We start from the raw sequence: 18,745 nt of genomic DNA on the forward strand, positions 1-18,745 counted from the left end.
GCCATTACATGCTTGCTTCTGAAATAATGCGCTGCTACTTGTGGGCATTGACAGTCTGCTTTGTTAGTCTTTGTTCACTTGTGGTCTTACGTTTTGCTGATGTTCAGGCCTGTTCTCCTTATCAAGCAATGGAATATAGTAAACTCTTGAATATCTTTAATAGATTGAAATAGTGATTAGTTTTTCTTAGAGATACTTTTAATAAAACTGCTTTCACTTTCCTAAGAATCTGATATTTCTGTTGTGCTTATTGTACCAACTTTCCAGCTTTGAATTTCAGGCTTTCTAATTTAACATATCTTTTCTTACACATTCTTATATAAACTTCTTTGACTTAATTAAGTCATCATCTATTGATCTACTCATTTGCTGTGTAGTTTTTGTGTTTTGCATCTGTATCATCATTTTCATCCCTGTTGCCACTGCTCTAGTTTGAATGCAACTTTTTAGATGTATGCCTTCCTGTTCTGAGCCTCATTTATCTCATCTATTCTGAAGTTGAGTGAATATATGTAATGAACTGAGGACAGTCCCTGGAACTAAGAACCATTTAAGGTTAGATATTATGGTTCAGGCCCTAATTTACTCTTTCCTGGGCAATTACAATAAATAATCTGTTTGTTTTTCAGCATCCTACAGCTGATGTCAGGTTAATTTTTCAAAGCACAGATTTGCTCATGGTATTCTGTTCAGTGACTCAAAGAGAATGTGTCTTTGCCATTTCTAACATTTCCTTCTGGTGGCAGAAGCTCCACTAGTGGTATTTCATGCCACCCCTTTTTCTCATTCTGTCCTTGAGGGTATGGAGTAAATGATCTGTTTTGAATTTGGAAAGAATAAACTGGGCATACTTTGTTTAGTTCTGCCTTTCCTGCTTATGGGGCAGGCTGCCTGCAGAGGCCATGTGGGGAATGAGGTGAGGTGGGGGTTGGCTCAGTGCTGTCTGTACCTGGGAAAGTCTTCCTCATTGTTGGGGTTAGTTAACAGGCCCACTTGGCTTTCACTGAAAGAAAAATCCTCTTCCAATTTAGTCTTTATCAGCAATAAAGGTAATTTGCTTTTTATTTCCTTTGCTCTTTATTGTAGTTCTTTACTTGTTCAGGGCCTGGATTGAAAAAAGGTGCTGCATTTTTTGTTCTCTTTTAAAGCCCTCCCGGAAAGCTGCCTGCAAATAGAGTCCAAACACATTAGATTGGACTCTTTCTCATAGGTAATTTGTACCTCAGCCAAACTAGGTTAATTACTTTCCTTCATATTTCTGTGCAAATTCCTTCTCTGAATTTTTGTTCATCTGATTATTTCTGAGTGAATTTCCCCTCTCTCTGTATGTCTGCATCTTGTTTATCTTTCAACGCCTGACTTAATATATAATATAAAAATTTTCCTATTCTCTTTGAAATAAATTTCTTCTTCCTTTGTTTTCATAGCACTTTATTTGCTCCTTGTATAGTACATGTAGTTTTCTGTAAAGTACTGTAATTTAATAGTCTTAATCCTATTTCCCTTATGAGATTATAAGCTTTTTGAGAACCTGTTTTGTTTATATTTGTATCTTCTTGAGCAGCTGGTATAATACACTCTGTGTATAGTAGGTGCTTTTTTATTTTTTGTTCATTTGAAATTGTAGAAGATTTATTATTCTTCTCCCCATGATTTTACCTTGTTGCTCCTTAAATCCCTGGATTTAGTTCTGAAGTTCATAATTTTGTAATTTTTGATTTTTGCTTCAGTAAGAATTCAGATTGTTGTGTGCAGAAGTAAACCATTGAGACGAGTGACTGAGACGAGGCAATTTTCAAATATCTGCACACCAGTTTGAGTGTGTTGTCCTTTGCACGTCATCATATTCTTAACAGTTGGCCCTAGCCTTAGAACCAAATGTTAATTCTTATAACAGGAGTGGGGATAAAGTGAACAAAATGGGAAGAAGTCTAAAATGATGGCCCCTTGACTGAAGCTTTGGTGTGAAGCACGTTGATTTTATATTCTTCTTGATTTTGAGGGTATCATTTCTTTGTTTTACTAGGCTAGTGTTTTCAAAATGTGGATTATGAAATTAATTTATTGTAATCAGCATTTAAAAATATAAGATATCAGCATGTATTCCATGTAATAAAGATACATTTTGTTCTGGAGATACACAGATGCACAAACACACGCACACACACAATCTCTCTTTAGGTCAAGGTCCCAAAAACATTTGAAAACCAGTGCTCAAGGTTGTATCTGTGTCCTCTGGGTGTCTTATCCCCACATTGTGCTATAAGTTATAGACCTATAGCACATGCCTTTAGACCCATTCTGTAGTGTTAAAGAGATGCATACCAACTTTTCATTCTTCTTTTATAAGCAGGGGATCACCCCACCCCAGTCCTTGGCTTTGTGTGGTGAGACTGGCTTCATTCTCCCATTTCAGGAGGAGCACTTTTAGTGGTTATCTTACATAAATTGAACTAAAGGACTATCACTTTCTGCTTTGCACATAGAGCCCTGAAGGGCTGTGGCTTTAGTTCTACTTACTGCTTTACATTTCTCTTCTGTTCTGGGCCACAGAATTGTTTATCTTGCTTTGAACTCAAGTATGTTTTATATTTTGTATATCTTTTCTTTTTGTCCTGAGCAGGGAGATGATTGGAACTTCACTGAGCCATTTTGACTAGAAGGCCTGAGAGTGTTTTACAGATTGATTCATGTTGATATATTTTATTTCTTTGTCATTCTTTTTAATCACTGTATAGTCTTTAATTGTCAATGACATACTATAAATATTCATTCCTTTTGGGTATCTGTGGACATTTACCTTTTTTGCTGTTTTCACTGTTACAAATATGGTTAAATGAAGGTCCTTATACAGTGGTGCCTTGGTTTTTGAATGTAGTCTGTTCTGGAAGACCATTTGAGTTCTGAAACATTCAAAAACCGAGGTGCGGCTTCCCATAGAAAGTAATGCAAAATGGATTAATCCATCCCAGACCTTTAAAATCAACCCCTAAAAACAGCAATTTAACATGGATTTTACTATCTAATGATACCACAGATCCATAAAATGATACACAATGAAAGCAAAAAAACACAATTTACTGTACTGTAAAAGCAATAATAAATAAACACAATGTAAAAATAGTACTGTAGATGATAAAAATGAAAATGTAATTTTTTCTTACCTGCAATTGTGGTTTGGATGGGGGATTCCCTTCAATAATCACAACAGGTGACTGTTCTTCAGGTGTTCTGTGGTCCTCTTCCAGAATCACAATAGGTGACTTGTTCAGGTGGTCTGTAGCCCTCTTCATAATCACTGTAGGTGACTCCTCTCCTGCCATTCCTTCCCTTGATATTTTTATACCATGGACACCAGGTTCAGACTCACTGGATCCTTTCTTCACTAAAAATTTTTCAATTGACATTTGCTTTTTCCGATGTTTTAAAATTTGTCTAAAGTGAGACACAGCATTATCATTGAAAGTGTTAGTGGCGTGACTTACAGCAGCTTTATCAGGGTGATAGTTTTCAACAAAAATTTGCACTTCAACCCATTTTGCACACGTTTCTTTGATCAGTGCAATAGAAACACTTTCTCTTCCCTCCTCCACCTTCGAAGACAGTTCCTCAGTTGGCACCTGTTGCTGCTCCGTCAGAACATTTGGAAGGTCTTCTATAGGGAGTTCAGTCCTGTGGCCCCCACTAACCCCTCCACATCATCACTACTCACTTCCAAGCCTGTGGACTTTCCCAGAGACACAGTATCCTCAGCAATAGGAGCATCCTCTTCAACACCCTCAAATACATGTTCAGGGACAGCTTCTGGCCACAATTTCTTCCATGCTGACTTCATTGTTCTGTGAGACATACCCCTCTGTGCTTTGTCTATGAGATGTAAGCAATGTAGGATATTGAATTGATACTTCCAGAGCTCTCTGAGGGTTAGCTCTGTGTCCGAGGTCACCTCAAAGCACCTTTGGAACAGTGCTTTGGTGTAAAGCTTCTTAAAATTAGATAAGACCTACTGGACCATGGGCTGGATGAGTGGAGTCATGTTGGGGGACAAAAACTTTACATTGATCAAACTGAACTCTTCCATCAACTCGTTTTCCCAGCCTGGAGGGTGAGCTGGAGCATTATCCATAACAAGCAGGCGCTTCATTGGAAGATTTCTGTCTTGGAGGTATTTTTTTACCCTTGGCCTGAACCCTTCGTAAACCCACTCAGTAAAAAATGGCCTGGTTACCCAGGCTTTGCTGTTTGCCCTCCACATCACATGCAGTTTGCTTTTTATGACATTGTTTTTCTTAGATATCCTGGGGTTCTCAGAGTGGTAGACTAGCAAAGGTTTCAACTTAAAATCCCCGCTTGCATTCCCACAAAATAAAAGGATTAGCTGCCTTTCATGGGCTTGTGTCCTGGCAATGATTTCTCCTCCTTTGTTATGTAGGTCCTCTGGCATTTTCTTCCAAAAGAGGCATGTCTCATCACAGTTGAACACTTGTTGGGGAAGGAAACTCTCTGCCTCTACATAATCTTTAAATTCCAAAACAAATTGGTCAGCGTCTTCTCTGTTGGCACTGTCAGCTTCACCATGTCTCGCCGTACTGTGTATGCCACTTCTCCTCTTAAACTTTTCAAACCATCCTTTACTTGCCTTGAAAATATCACTCTCAGCACTTGTTCCAGGGGTGTTTTGATGAGGTCAGCATGCAAATGTAAAGCTTTTTCACAAATCATGCTCTCAGAAATGCTGTCACTGGCCAACTGTTTTTCATTTATCCATATGAAAGGCAATTTTCCCACTTCTTCAATTGTCTGTGTTCTTTGTCTTGTGTTTTAACACTTCTTGCAACATTGGCTCCTTTAATGGCTTCTTTATTTTTTAAGATGGTACAAATTGTAGATTTGGCCATACCAAACTGCGTTGCCAGATTACATACACGGACACCACTTTCATGTTTGGAAGTAATTTCCTTCTTCACCTCTATTGTTCTGTTAATGGTTTTCTTGGCTTTGCAGCTTTTATCCATTTCTCACAGCAAGGGGTGATTGGCAGAGGGCTTCTGAGATGACATGAACACAGATTGATTGCACACAGTCACAAAAACAAATTGGTTACAAGAGTGCTCCTGAGATGAGATGAGCACAGGTTGATTGCACACAGTCACCGAATAAGCCCAAATATTACCTCCATGTTGCGCGGTGCTCAGGACTCAACAGCCAACAGTTAGGCCTCAGAATCTTGCCCTCAGCGGGAGCTGTGTGGCATGTTCGACTTCCGAGGCATATTTGAAAACTGAAGCATTTACTTCCAGGTTTACGGCGTTTGTTAACCAAAATATTCTTCAACGTTCTAAAACAGAGGTACCACTGTATATAAGGTGGAGTCAAAGCAGGTTTTACAGTTGTGAATGTGCAAAACACAGAGTTTATTCTTATATTCTTATTATTATATTTTCCACATGAACAACTGTAAACCTGCTTTTGCCCCACCCTGTATTTTTTCTCATGCACATGTGTGCAAATTTCTGCAGGGTGCATATCTAGAAGTGAAATTGCTGTTATCAAGTATGCACCTGCCCTAGCTGGTTTGGCTCAGTGGTTAAAGCATCGGCCTGAGGACTGAAGGGTTCCAGATTCGATCCCAGCCAGGCCACATACCTTGGTTGCAGGCTCGGTCCCGGCCCTGGTTGGGGCATGTGTGGGAGGCAACCAATCAATGTGTCTCTCTCACATCGATATTTCTCTCTCTCTCCCCCCCACCCTCTCTGAAAAGCAATGGGAAAAATATCCTCAGGTGAGGATTAAAAAATAGAATAAAGCATGCACCTATCTTTTATAAGTACTTGCAAAGAGATTATAACAATTTATACTGCCCAAGCAATGTATGTTCTTGTACCATACTAAGTATTTGTATTGTCAGACTTTAAGATTTTTGTCATGCTAATTAATAGATGAGGAACAGTATTTTATTGTTTTTTATCTGTGTCTATCTGATTACTACGAGAGAGCTTTTTATGTTTTTTGGTCGTTCAGCGATTTCTTAAACTATGAACTGCTTGCTTATGTTTTTTGCTTATTTTTCTTGTTGAGTTTTCTTTTTCTTTCCAATTTGTAGTAGTTTTTTTACATATTCAATCTTTTTTCATTAGTATGTTTTCAGATAGTATCTTGTAATTTGTCTAGCCTGTTGTCAGTTGTCCTCCTCAGTTCATAGTTCCAGCCTTTATTATCCTGTTGAGTATCTGATGTGTTTCTCTTTGAGTGTCTAGATAAGGCCACTGGCAGAAATTCCTTGATTATAGATACTGTGAGGTTTTGCAGTAGAGGTGACAGAGTCTTTTTTGGTACAGAAATCTGTCTTTTGAAGATTCTTTACTTTTTTGTCAGCTCATGGATACATTTTAAAAGGCTTTTAAAAAAATAATTTTATTCACCATTTTTCTGTTTGTTAGCATAGTTGACCATTTTACTGGAAATGACCATTTAACTCTTTCTCTTCTTCTCCATCTAATTGCTGTTACTAGTTCTAGCATTTCCTGACTTCCTAAGGTCATGTTAGGACCCTCTGATATGTGGCTCTGTAGCACCCTTTACCTTTATAGCACTTACCTAGTTGTCTCTCCCTTTTCTCTAGACCATATTTTCTTTGATGACAAGGACTGTGCCTGGCTTATTCATTATAGCCCCCTTGCCCAGCATAGTGCTTGGAACACAGGAGGCACAAGAATTGTGACTAGACTTCCATCATCTCTTCCCTGACTATCGCTGCCATCTTCTGACTGGATTCCTGCCTGTGACCTTGCACTTCTTCACTCTTTCCTCCACTCTGAAACAAGCCTGCTCTATGTGTAATAGGAAGCCACTTTCTTTCATGGCTCACTGTTGCCCCAGAATAAAACCTTAACAGCAGTTTAAAATGGCTAATGTGGCCTAGTCCCTGATTATTGCACAACCTCGTCTCTTAGGCATATTAATTGCTATATCTTCTGTATCTAGTACAGTTCTGATTCATAGCAGGCATTTAATGGAAGCATTGGGTGAATGTTGCTTTAGATGTTATTTCCTGAAAGTTGCAGAAGAGTATGTCTTAAGAATGTTTTAAATATTTGTCCAAGGTGACAACTGTTAACTGAATCTGAGATACGTTATTTATTAATGCATTTTATAGTGGAATTACTTTTAAATTATGACTCTGAAAATGTTTTGTTCTAGTCCAGGCTGCTGGAAAGAGAGTTGAATCCATACTGGAAGGATGGTGGGACAGGTCTTCCACCAGAAGACTGTAATACGTCATCAGTTACTAAAGGTATTGTTGTATTTTAGTTGTAGCAACCCAGGCATTTCTTATAACTTGGTATTCCTAACGCAGTGAACTGAGTTTGTTGGTAGATTGGCAAGATGTATTATGAATTTCAAAAATGCTTAATAACCAAATCAGATTTTGAGATTTAATAAATCTGAATTTTATAACTGGTTATTTTAATATTTCTGCTTGATACTGTAATTTTGATCAAGTCCGTAATTATCTGTTTGTGTCTATATTTGAAAAACAACTCTAAGTGTATTGATTATCTCCTGTGAAATTTGTATAGCTTCATATTATGAGCATCTATGGATTATTACTAAACGTTCAGTTTACATATGACAAAAAATGATAAAATGTTTGCAGTCTTTGAAGCCTTATTTAAATTATTAGTAATTGGGAAGATGATATACTTGGGAGCAAATGGATTACATTTTTATATTTATTAGTGATTTTTAATTTGAGTTTTTATTTTGAATGGGTTGATACAAAGTATGATTCTGTGAGGAAATAATGTGTTGGTTTGTTACATTCTATAACAAAATGTAAAATGTATTAACTGAAATTTCATGAAAATGTATAAACATTAAAGATGTGATTTTATATATTCAGAAATTCTACTTTTCCAGCATTCATAAAATTTGTATTGACCTTAAGATAGTGCTGTTACTTTCCAGCAGATGGAAACAACATGTAAGCATGACATAATTATACCTGATGCTATAATTAAAAAAAATACTTATATGCCAATTAAGTGTTGCATTGACAACTCAACTAAAAGTTTATTGAACTACAGTTAACCCAGTGTGCAGATAATACTATTGTGAATCATGATGTTAGGCACTCAAATATATGTTGAATTTTAAACACATTTATGATTATGTTCAAGAAAAATATTTAATTTTATACTTTAGAAGTGACTTTACTAGCAATAAGTAAATATTAATTCTGTTATACCACATGAAAAGTATAACTGACATTTAATATTGAAATTTAGTTTCAGTAGTAGAAGATGGTGGATTAAGCTGGCTAAGGAAGTCTTACCAAAGAATGAAGGAACAAGCTGAAAAACAAAATAGAAATTTTGAAGACATTGTAGCTGAAAGATATGGGGTGAGTATTCATATTAAGGAGACGTGTTATTTTCAGAGTTATGTAGGAAATTAAGTTCATTAACTTTGTCAGTGTTTAGTGCCATGAAACACTTTTGAATTGATTTGGTATTAAATTTTAAATGTATATACTGTTGAAGCCATTTTCTGCTTTTCATTATTATGTAAATTTAAGTAACATTTTTATTGACATAATGAATATAAAACACAAGTACCTAAAATTTAAATGTGTGCATGTTTAATGTAAAAATAACATTTTCTCATTGTGAGGAAAATGCAAATAATACAAGAAAGTCTCCATAGTATACCTCTGGAGATAACACTGTTGAAATTTTGATATATTTCAGTATTTCTCCCCAGAATTTTTGTTATATTTCAGAATTTGGAATACAACTTTTTAAAAGAGTATGTACATGTGTATATGTCTGTGAGTGTGTGTGTGTCTGTGTGTGTAGCCAGCTGGTGCCATACATTGTTATTACAATATTATTGACTATACTTTACATCCCTGTAACTATTTTTATAACTGCCAACTTGTACTTCTTAATCCCATTACCTTTTTCATCCATCTGGCAACCATCAGTTTGTTCTCTGTATCAATGAGTCTGTTTTTGTTCTGTTTGTTTATTTTGTGTTTAGATTCCACATATAAGTGAAATCATATGGTATTTGTCTTTCTCTTTTTGGCTTATTTCGCTTAGCATGATACCCCTCTAGGTCCATCCATCTTGTCACAGCTGGCAAGATTTCACTCTTCTATTTGATAACGGCTACTAGCCTTATCAGGGGATTACATTGTAAGTTATATAAATATCTAATCACTGTGTTGTACACCTGAAACTAATGTAATAGTGAATGTCAACTGTAATTTAAAAAAAAATAAATTAAAAAAAATAGGAGTCATTTGAAGAATGCCAGAATGGTTCAATGTTAGGAAATCTATTAATGCAATTCATCTCAAATTACTGAATTTATATCTTTATGTATATGGCCTTTTGTTTTCTTTTTATGTTATTTTTATTAAGTTTTGATAGGGATAATTATAAGTTTATTGTTTGGATTGTGACATTTTATATAATTTCTTAATTCTTTAGAACAGTTAAGAATCATAGATGAAGGCATTTTGACATAGTAGTTAAAAATATTGGTTATATAGTCATATGGTCCTGAATTTCAGTATTAGGTTGGTTGCTTTATTGCTTTGTAACCTTAGCTTCATTCTTTTTTCCCTATTTTAAAAACATGACTATTAGTATCAATCTCATAGAATTGTTGGGAACATTAATAATTATTTGAGTGCTTTTCATGTGCTAGGCACTGTTAAAATACTTTGTGTGATTATTTAATACAACAGTATGATTATTCTTGTTTTGCAAATGAGGAAACTGAGGCAGACACAGGTTAAATAACTTAACCAAGATTATATGGTCAGTACATAGATTTGACCTTAGGTAGTATTCTTAGAGCCTACTTAAATTAGGCAAACAATGTAATATAATAAGCATTGGGTAAATTGTGGTAATTGCTGTTTTGTTGTCTTTATTTGATCACATTTTATTGAATCTAAGAAGCCACTAAGTATAGCTGCCTATGAGGAGGTACTTTCATAAAGAAAATATTTCCCCCACCTCATTGCCATCATTTCTATTCTATTTACGTTGTCATTGAGTTTAAGAAATAAGTTAAATCTATATTTTAAAAATAATGAAAAAAAATGAAATGTTATGGATTATCTCTGTCTAGTGCAAGGTAATAACTTCAGTGTGTTTTGATTCCCCACCTCACCTCTCAGATTTTATTGAAATAATTTGAAATTTTAATTCCAGTTTGTTATAAATTTAAAAATATGCATCTTATTCTTGACAATTTTATTAAACCTCACAACTGTAAGAACAGTTATTTAGACTTACTCATTACATTTGCCATTTCGTTTATAGCCTTCCTTTTTTCAGTGATCTTTGCCCTAATTCATTTATGGCTTAGCTTACTGATCCTGAGTAATTTCCTCCCCAGAATTAGTAAACTATTTGCTTTCTGATTTTTTGCATTTTTGAAAATGATTTTCTTTTGTCAATACTAGGGTAGTGTAGTTGATTGTGAATTGAACTCTATGTATAGAATTGTCTTATAATTTTAAAAAAAATTGATATTTATTCCATTATCTTATTGCATTTAGAATTGTAGATGAGAAGTTGTTAACAGTCTTACTTTCTTCCCTTTGTAGGTAATGTGTTCTTTATTTACCTACTCCCATCTGTTTACATGACTATACTTATTCTCTCCTTCCTCTGATCCAGCGTTTTTGAAGAATTCTTTTTTATGTGAATGTTGAGACTCAGGAATTAGGGTTTTTAATGTATGAGTCTTTTTATGCTTCACTTTCTTCCCTCCTATGGATATTGGATGAGCCCTTTGGATCTGGAAAATTAGCTGGGGAAATTTTATTATATTTTGTTAGTCTTTGCTCTTTCTTTCTGTAAGTACTGGTACATGCATGTTAAATTATTTTAGAATTAAGTGTCCTTGTTTCTTTTTTCCTTATAATGTATTTATTTACTGTCTTTTCTTACATATTGAGACTTCCTGGGCTACTGTTGAATTCACAAATTTGGATCTTGCTCCTCCACTCACAAATTCTGTTCCTCCACTCACTGTATCTGTGTGTTTATAGACACACAGTTTTTATTTACAAGTCTTTCTTGTTCTTGAACTCTGCTTTTTTCATGGAATCTGTTATGTTTTAGCAATGTAGCAACCTCTTGAATCTCATGACAGTAGGAATTATTTTTTTAAAAAAGCATTTCTTTTTTGTTTTCTGTATTGTGTATTTTACTAAATGCTTCCTTTTCAGTTTCCAGATTTTTTTTTATTTGGTAATTTTTCATTGATTAATCATATTTTAAAAATTATTTAATTTTGGGTAGTGTATTAGTTTGCTAGGGCTGCCATAACAAAGTTCTGCAGACTGGATGACTTAAACAACAGAAATTTGTTTTTTCTCAGTTCAGGAGAACGGAAGTCCAAGATCTAGATGGCAGCAAGTTTGGTTTCTTCTGAGGCCTCTTTTCTTGGCATGTAAATGCCTGCTTTCCCGCTGTGTCTCACATTTTATATTCACTTTGTGTGCATCCCTAGTATCTTTTTGTGTGTCTAAATTTTCTTACAAGGACATTAGTCAGATTGGATTAGGGCTTAACCTAATGACCTCATTTTAACTTACCTTTTTATTTATTTTATTTTGTTTTATTATTTTTTTAATATATCTTTATTGATTTCAGAGAGAGGAAAGAAGAGGGAGAGAGAGAGATAGAAACACCAGTGATGAGAGAGTCATTGATCGGCTGCCTCCTGCACACCCCTGACTGGGAATCAAGCCCACAACCTGGGCATGTGCCCTGACCGGGAATCGAACCCCGATCGCTTGGATCCTACGTCGATGCTCAACCGCTGAGCCACGCCCGGCCAGGTTACTCACCTTTTTTAAAGACCGTTTCCCTGTGGGTCACACTCTGAGGTACTATGGGTTAGAACTTCAACATGTGACTTTGGTTGAGGGGTCATGGTTTAGCTCATATCGGGTAGGATGACTGTATGGGTCTTTTTTTTTTTTTTTTTTACCTCTTTGCTGGGTTTTTCTTTCATTGTGCTAATAACGTTGCATCATGGCACAGTGGCATATGGGGTACAAGTCATTGAACCTTTTTAAATTTGATGTGTCTTGTTTAATTTTTCCCCTTTTAGTCAATGGAAATATTTCAGTCGAAATTAGAAGAAGCTGAAAAAACTGCGTCCACAAAAGAAGACTGTAGACGAGAACGTTGGAGGAAGCCAGTATATTCAGATAAAGCACAAAGCAGTGAAGAAAGTAGAAAATCAGACTTGATAAAATATAATAAAAGTTCAAGGGATAGACATAGTTCAACAGATATTACAAAAAGTAAAGATAAGTTTGGTGGTGATGAAAAAGATAATAGATCTGGATCTTCAGAAGTGTATGGAAGAGACTCCAACTCAAGGCAAAATCAGGAGTCGTCTTCTCTTGGAAATTTGAGACCTAAATTCATAAGGCCCTCTGATGACGATGAACGGTCATGCCATCGCAGGGGCAGAAATTTTGAACCACCCAGTTTGTCTTCAACACTGGTTGCTCAGGGTTCTGTGCATTGTGGTTTTCGAAAACCCACAGAGAACAGTGAAGAAAGTTCATCAGGGAGTCGATCTGATGAGAGAGAAGGAGAGAAGAAACGTTCTAATAGAAAGCCGTTAGAAACCAGTCACGGTGCGGACTATCGGCACACTGCGGAAGGTGCAAGAGAAAACTCGCGCAATGAAAGCCCCAGGGACGACTCTCTTGAAAAAGAACATCTCCAGGATGCAGAGTCTTCATTTCCTGGGTATTCTGTCATTTGTTTTTAAATTGATTAATTATTAAGGTTCAGTGGATTCAATGAACTGAATTGTATCTTTAGAACATCAGTGATTATTTAGATGTGAGTTGTGATCTCCTGTTTCTTAAACTTGATGGAAGAGATAAGATACATACATCTAACAATTCTGTTGTTTCATTTTATTGATTGAATTTTATTTCATAGTTTTATTTAACAAAAAAAGCTAGAAGAATTCAATAGCTATATTTGCTCAAAATTTGTTGCTTTTTTGCAGCCTAAAAAACTAAATGAGTTAATAATATTTTAAAATGGCCACGCCATAAGAAATATTTTGATGTATTTTGTTACTGGTTTCATATTATTTTCAAAGGAAATCACTCAATTTTTGAGAATAATCATAATTGTAAGTGTCGCATGCCTATTAGGACTGGGAGACTAAAGGGAAATATGTTGCTATAACCCAAGTAAGATGTGAAAAAGGAATGTGAAAGACCCTGCACGGGGAAGCATGGCTTGTGGTGGTGGTTTTGCAGAGAGAAAAATAATCCACTTTTGATAGTTGACAGGCTTTAAAGCTAATGTTAGAGTTTTCAGAGCAAAATATAGGTAGGATAGTGGTTGTATCTATAATAATTAAGGAAGTAGGTGATACTTACTGGTTTTATTGTTCTTGTACTATTGTACTTATATATAGGGCTGGGTTAGCAGAATAGGTAACCTAGGAAGAGTGGATTCAGACCTGGGAAAACTTAATTTAGCCATAGAGGTAGGCTTGTAGGAGATAACCATGAATAGAAAATGAGTCTCCAAGGGTAATGACTAAATTATACTCGAATAATCATCAGAATATGTTTAAAAATACCACCAAATAAATGCTACACTAAAGTAAGAGGTTTTAGGAAATAAGAGAATTCAGTGGTGGCAGTAGTAGTTTTTTTTTTCTTTTTTAATTCTCACCCAAGGATATTTTTTCCATTGCTTTTCAGAGAGAGTGGAAGGGGGAGGGGAGGGAGAGGGAGAGAGGGAGAGAAACATCAATGTGAGACACATTGATTGGTTGCTTCTTGCATGTGCCCTGACCAGGGGATCAAGCCTGCAACTGAGGTACGTGCCCTTGGCCAGAATCGAACCTGGGACCCTTCAGTCTGCAGGCTGATGCTCTAACCACTGAGTTAAACAGGTTAGGGCGACAGTAGTAGGTTTAAGCGTTGTGGTTCAGGGTCATGAGTGTGGTATGGTAAATCACTGTTGTTAATGATGCCATCTGAAGCTGTGGATTATAAAGCACAGTGTTACTTTAGTGGGAGGAAGCTGGGAAATCTTAAGTAACAGGAGGCCCAGTCAAATGGACTCTGGTTCAAGGCATGGCTTTGTTCCCAGGAAACCAAAGGAGAAATCTGGTTGTGTTGACTTTATAAACATGGCAGGGATTAGAGAATATCTTAAGGCTATGTGCATATATAATTGTCCAGGCTTTACTCCAGTACTCAGGAGGGTAGATTAATTCCAGTCCCCAGTTGCTGGTGGGATGAAGCTCTTATTTCCTGGTATCATTAGGGTTGGCTTAGCATTTGGGTAATCTGTAGGTCTTGAATTCTGTGACTGCAGCTAAGTAGAGTATATGCTGCAATCATACTCTTAGTATTCTGTCTGGTTCTCTAATGGCTTCATATTTGCACATCATATTTAAATTCTAAGCTTCTGATAGAAATATTGTAACACAGGCACTCACTAAAAGCAGTATTTTTTTGGTCTGAAAATAATGTTCTTTGTTAGCTGCATTAATTTTGATGTTACACATGGTTTGAGGCTTTCCGTGAATTCCTTGATTAACTTGAGAGGAAAAGAGCAATCTAGGAGTCATGTATGTGAAAGAAAAAAATTCCCCAGTGTGCAGAGCAGTGTAAAGGAGACCAGCGTAGGCCCTTGAAGAATGTCTATTTTTAGGGACTGAAAAGAGTTCAGTGAAGGATTATTAGAAGCTGTTTATCTGTCTCAACATTATCCTGGGTGTATGTTGAATTCTTTATAAAATGTCAGATTTCTAGGGAGCTTTAGAACTAATGAATTTTAAAACTAGGAAAAAAGAAATCATAGGATTGATTTTAGAATTAGAAGAAATCATAATCTGACTCCTGCGTTATCCACATGCAGAAATTAAGGCAACGGAGGTGGTGACGTGCACAGTGTTATGCAACTAGCGTTGCCAGATTTAGCAAATTAAAAAAAAAGTAAGTCCCTTGCAATATTTGAACATGTACTAAAAAAATTTGTTGTTTACCAGAAATTAAAATTTAACCAGTTGTAATGAATTTTATCTGCAACTATATGTAACACTTAGCCATTTCCTGGGTCTTTTACAAGAGAGAACATATACAATGTAATTATATATAAAAAACTTTATATATATATGTGACATGGTTTCACAATGTATAGACTATTCTGACCTTTTTTTCCCTAATCAGTATATCTTAAAGATCTTTTTTTACATCAGCCCATACGTATGTACTTTTTTCATTTTAAAGCCTCTTTAATATTCTATTTACAATATAATATAATACTCTATTGTAAAACTTAGGTATAAGCTAAACATTTTTCATCAGTCTTCAGTACTTTAGGTTGTTTATAGTTTGTTGCTCTTACAAATAATCTTCCCATGAATAGTTTTGTATGCGTATCTTTGCACACTATTTAAGTATAGCTGTAAAATAAATTCCAAGGAGTAGAATTACATGTTTTATCAACCAGCTTACACTCTTACCAGTCACAGCTGAGAGTGACTTTTCCCTTCCTTGCCAGTATTGTTACTGAACTTGTTAATCTTGGCCATATTCAGAATCTTTTCTTGATTTACATTTCTTTAAGTATGGGTGAAGTTGGGCATATTTTTATAAATATTGTTCATTTTTATTTTGTTTTTGTTAGCTAGTCATGTGTTTTCCTATTTTTTGCATTTTTTTTGTGAGAGCTCTTTATAGTTGTGATATTACAGTTTTTTCATCATTTGTTTTCCATTTTTTTCTTTTTCTCATTCATTCTTTCACTCGTCCTTAATGTGATCAGATGTCATTCTTTTTTTGGCCTTTTTAGGCCCTCTCTAAAATAGCCAAAAAGCACTCTAGTAGTGGCCCAGTTGATGAAGAACTTTAAGCGTATTATTTTTAAAAATAAAATGTGTATGTAATTTTGTTCCTTTGGAAAATATATTAGCTGCGTATTTTTAGGAATTTGAAACCTATAGTATATAATATGAACAAAAACTAAAGTGATATCCTTAATTTAGATTTAAAAAAGTTAATATCAGGAGCTAACTCATTTTGCATCATGTTTTAACCTTTGGATGTCATTCTTGGCAGTTTGCTGTGGTAGCCTTGACGGACAAGAGAAGGATGCCGAACTCTGAAGGCTCTGAGTGTAGTCATGAGACCCTTAGACAGGAGAGACAATTGGAGAACAGATGGTGAGAAAAGATAGTTAAAGGGAAGAGACCTGTGAACACTGTCAGCAGGCAAAGAATAATTCCAGTGTAATAGACTCAAGGTTTCAGAAATGTCATTGGGCTAGAGCACTTAATTCCCTCTTCCTCAAAAGTTTTCAGTGAGAGGGGCATGTGGAGTGTGTGTGTGTTAAGAGAATACATTTTAATGTGAAAATAGGGCTGGTTGTTTTTTTTTGAATTAATTATGAAGAGGAATTCTGGAATATAGCAGTAATCTTGGGAAATGAGAAAAGCTCATACTTTTTTCTTTTTGTACAATAATTGCAGATATGGTGATGTTTCCTTTAGAGCATCTACTCATCATTGAAAATGCTTAGGGAAGGGAAGGGCTTGTTCCTTGCTGTTTTTGCAGAGCAGTGTTTTGCTCTGGTATTAGCAAGATGAAATAATGTATTCCTTAGTCGTTGTGTGCCCAAAACCTCTCATTTAATGTCTTTATTTGATGCCTGTTACTGTCCTATTAAGTATGTTAAGTGTCTATTAATATTTAAGATACTAAATATTAGACATGTTTAGAATTCTTGTATATCATCTCATTTATCCTCACCTACTACTCATCTACTAATAAACTATTTCATTCCTGTTAGAAAATATTCCCACTTCCCAAAATGTTGTGGAGTATGAATTTCATGGCAGTGCATGTTGCCCCTTTTAAAAGTCTCTAGTGCTTCCAATTTTCTTCTTGAAACTGTGAGCTTTGGTGGGATTCCAGTGTACCTTCAGCATACCCTCTCTTGATTGAATTTTTAAGTTTGTGTACTGAGAGGTGAAGGGAAGGGTAATGTTCCTCAGAAAAAGGGAAGGGTCACGTAAAATGACAAGATGAGCCTTTGGATAGATAGTAATAGAGGTCTTTGGTAGTTTAATCAAGAAAATTATCATTGTAAAAGATGATTTGTAGGCCACATTTCATAGACTAAATTATGACTATGGGCTATGAGATGGTAGAGATAGAAAGTATATGTAGGAGACATGGTTAAACGAAGTGTCTCCTCACTCTACCTTTTTTTTCCTTTTAAGGTGCAGATGCTTGAATATGTTTATATTTTAATGGGAAAGAGTCATTTTTAGAAGAAGCTAATATGGAGAGATGATAGATGGAGTAATTCAGCAAGACCCCAAGATTAATTTGGATGAGTGTAGGATCTAGTGTAGTCGTACAAAGTAAAAGCATTAGCCTTGGGCGATAATGTTAAAGAAATGGAAAGTGTGGCTACAGATTGTGGGTGATGGGAGAAAATTATGGGAATTCTTTTTTGAGGACTTAGTGTTTTTCACCATATGATTCCCCAGAATGTTGGTGTTTCTTTGGGACCACAGTGAGTTTGATAGCTTCAGGAAAAAACACACAAGATGTAACAATTTGTTTCATACACAGTTCATGAAAATGAAAAGTCCTCTCATTGTTATGGCTACCGATATTAGTTTATTTTGCTTTTACCAAAAAATACTGATAAACCTTTGGAACAAAATTATCTTAAATTAATTAGTCCATGTGTACATCATGTTTGCTTTAAGTATTCCTTGGGAACTGAAAGTTTGAGAAACAGTTTCTTTTACTCATTCAAATTTGAGAAAAAGTGTTTGGTCTGAAGGGGAGGTTGTTTTTGCATCAGAGATGTCTCTTGGAGCTTAAATTAGATGACTTTGATAAATTCTTTCTGCTGTTCATCTTATATTTTCTAGATGCTCTATTTCCTAGATTTAGTGATATAAAAATAATTGACATAGTATTGGCTTTCAAGAAACTCAGAATATTGAAGAGGCAGTTACATAGACATGTGAACAAATATGGTATATAAATGGGAAGATACTTATAAGTATAGGTAGTTAACAGTTGCAGTACTTACATACAAGAAGGGGTGATTAACTCTTCTGGGGTAAGATTAGGAGGAACAGAGTCCAGGAAAACTGTGTAAGGAAAAGTATTGTGCTCTTGAAGGGTAACCCACTAAGCAGTAAGTGGGAAACGGCAACCAACACGAGGGGAAAACATGGAGATCGGCCGCATGGTATAGTTTGGCATTTGCAAATAGTATTTTGGAGTGTGGATTCAGTAGCTGCCTGAGAGAAGGGTCTATCTCTTCCTAGTCTTTGCATCTTTAAATCTTGTTAAAATGCTTAGCATACATTAGCCTCTCTTTTGGGAGGAAAATGGTAAGCAGATATTGCAAATATTGCCTGTTTATCCTGTAAATGGCTTCGGAAGCACGTTTATGAGTTGGACAGTATCCTGTAGCAATAAGGAAGAAGTATCTCAAGGATTTGAAATTAGATCATATTTGTGTTTTAGAAAGATCCTAAGGTGGTGTGAAGGTTAGTTTGGGAAATGGAACAGCTTTAAGGCTGATACACTGGTGAAGAGGCTGTAGCTGAGAGACAAGCAGTCATGAACCAGAGGAGTGAATGTAGAGGAGAGGAGGGGCTTGACTCAGTGATGACACTTTTTATTCTT

General features: G+C 35.6%; 1 protein-coding gene across 5 annotated transcripts in view; it reads left to right on the forward strand.

Annotated features, from left to right (window-relative positions):
• The window catches only part of CWF19L2 (CWF19 like cell cycle control factor 2), an 89,565-nt gene that overhangs the window by 9,192 nt on the left and 61,628 nt on the right, over positions 1–18,745 (forward strand). For all 5 annotated transcript variants that reach the window (XR_015715267.1, XR_015715268.1, XM_016207455.2 and 2 more), the window contains 3 exons: positions 7,201–7,294; positions 8,289–8,404; positions 12,145–12,797. Coding sequence is in view for 3 of the 5 variants with exons in the window: in XM_016207455.2 (XP_016062941.2) it covers positions 7,201–7,294; positions 8,289–8,404; positions 12,145–12,797 (863 nt within the window). In the remaining 2 variants the exon portion in view is untranslated. The remainder of the gene's footprint in view (positions 1–7,200; positions 7,295–8,288; positions 8,405–12,144; positions 12,798–18,745) is intronic.

This window comes from Miniopterus natalensis, chromosome 11 (assembly GCF_054644295.1).
Source record: "Miniopterus natalensis isolate mMinNat1 chromosome 11, mMinNat1.hap1, whole genome shotgun sequence".
In the NCBI taxonomy this organism is placed as follows: Eukaryota; Metazoa; Chordata; class Mammalia; order Chiroptera; family Miniopteridae; genus Miniopterus; species Miniopterus natalensis.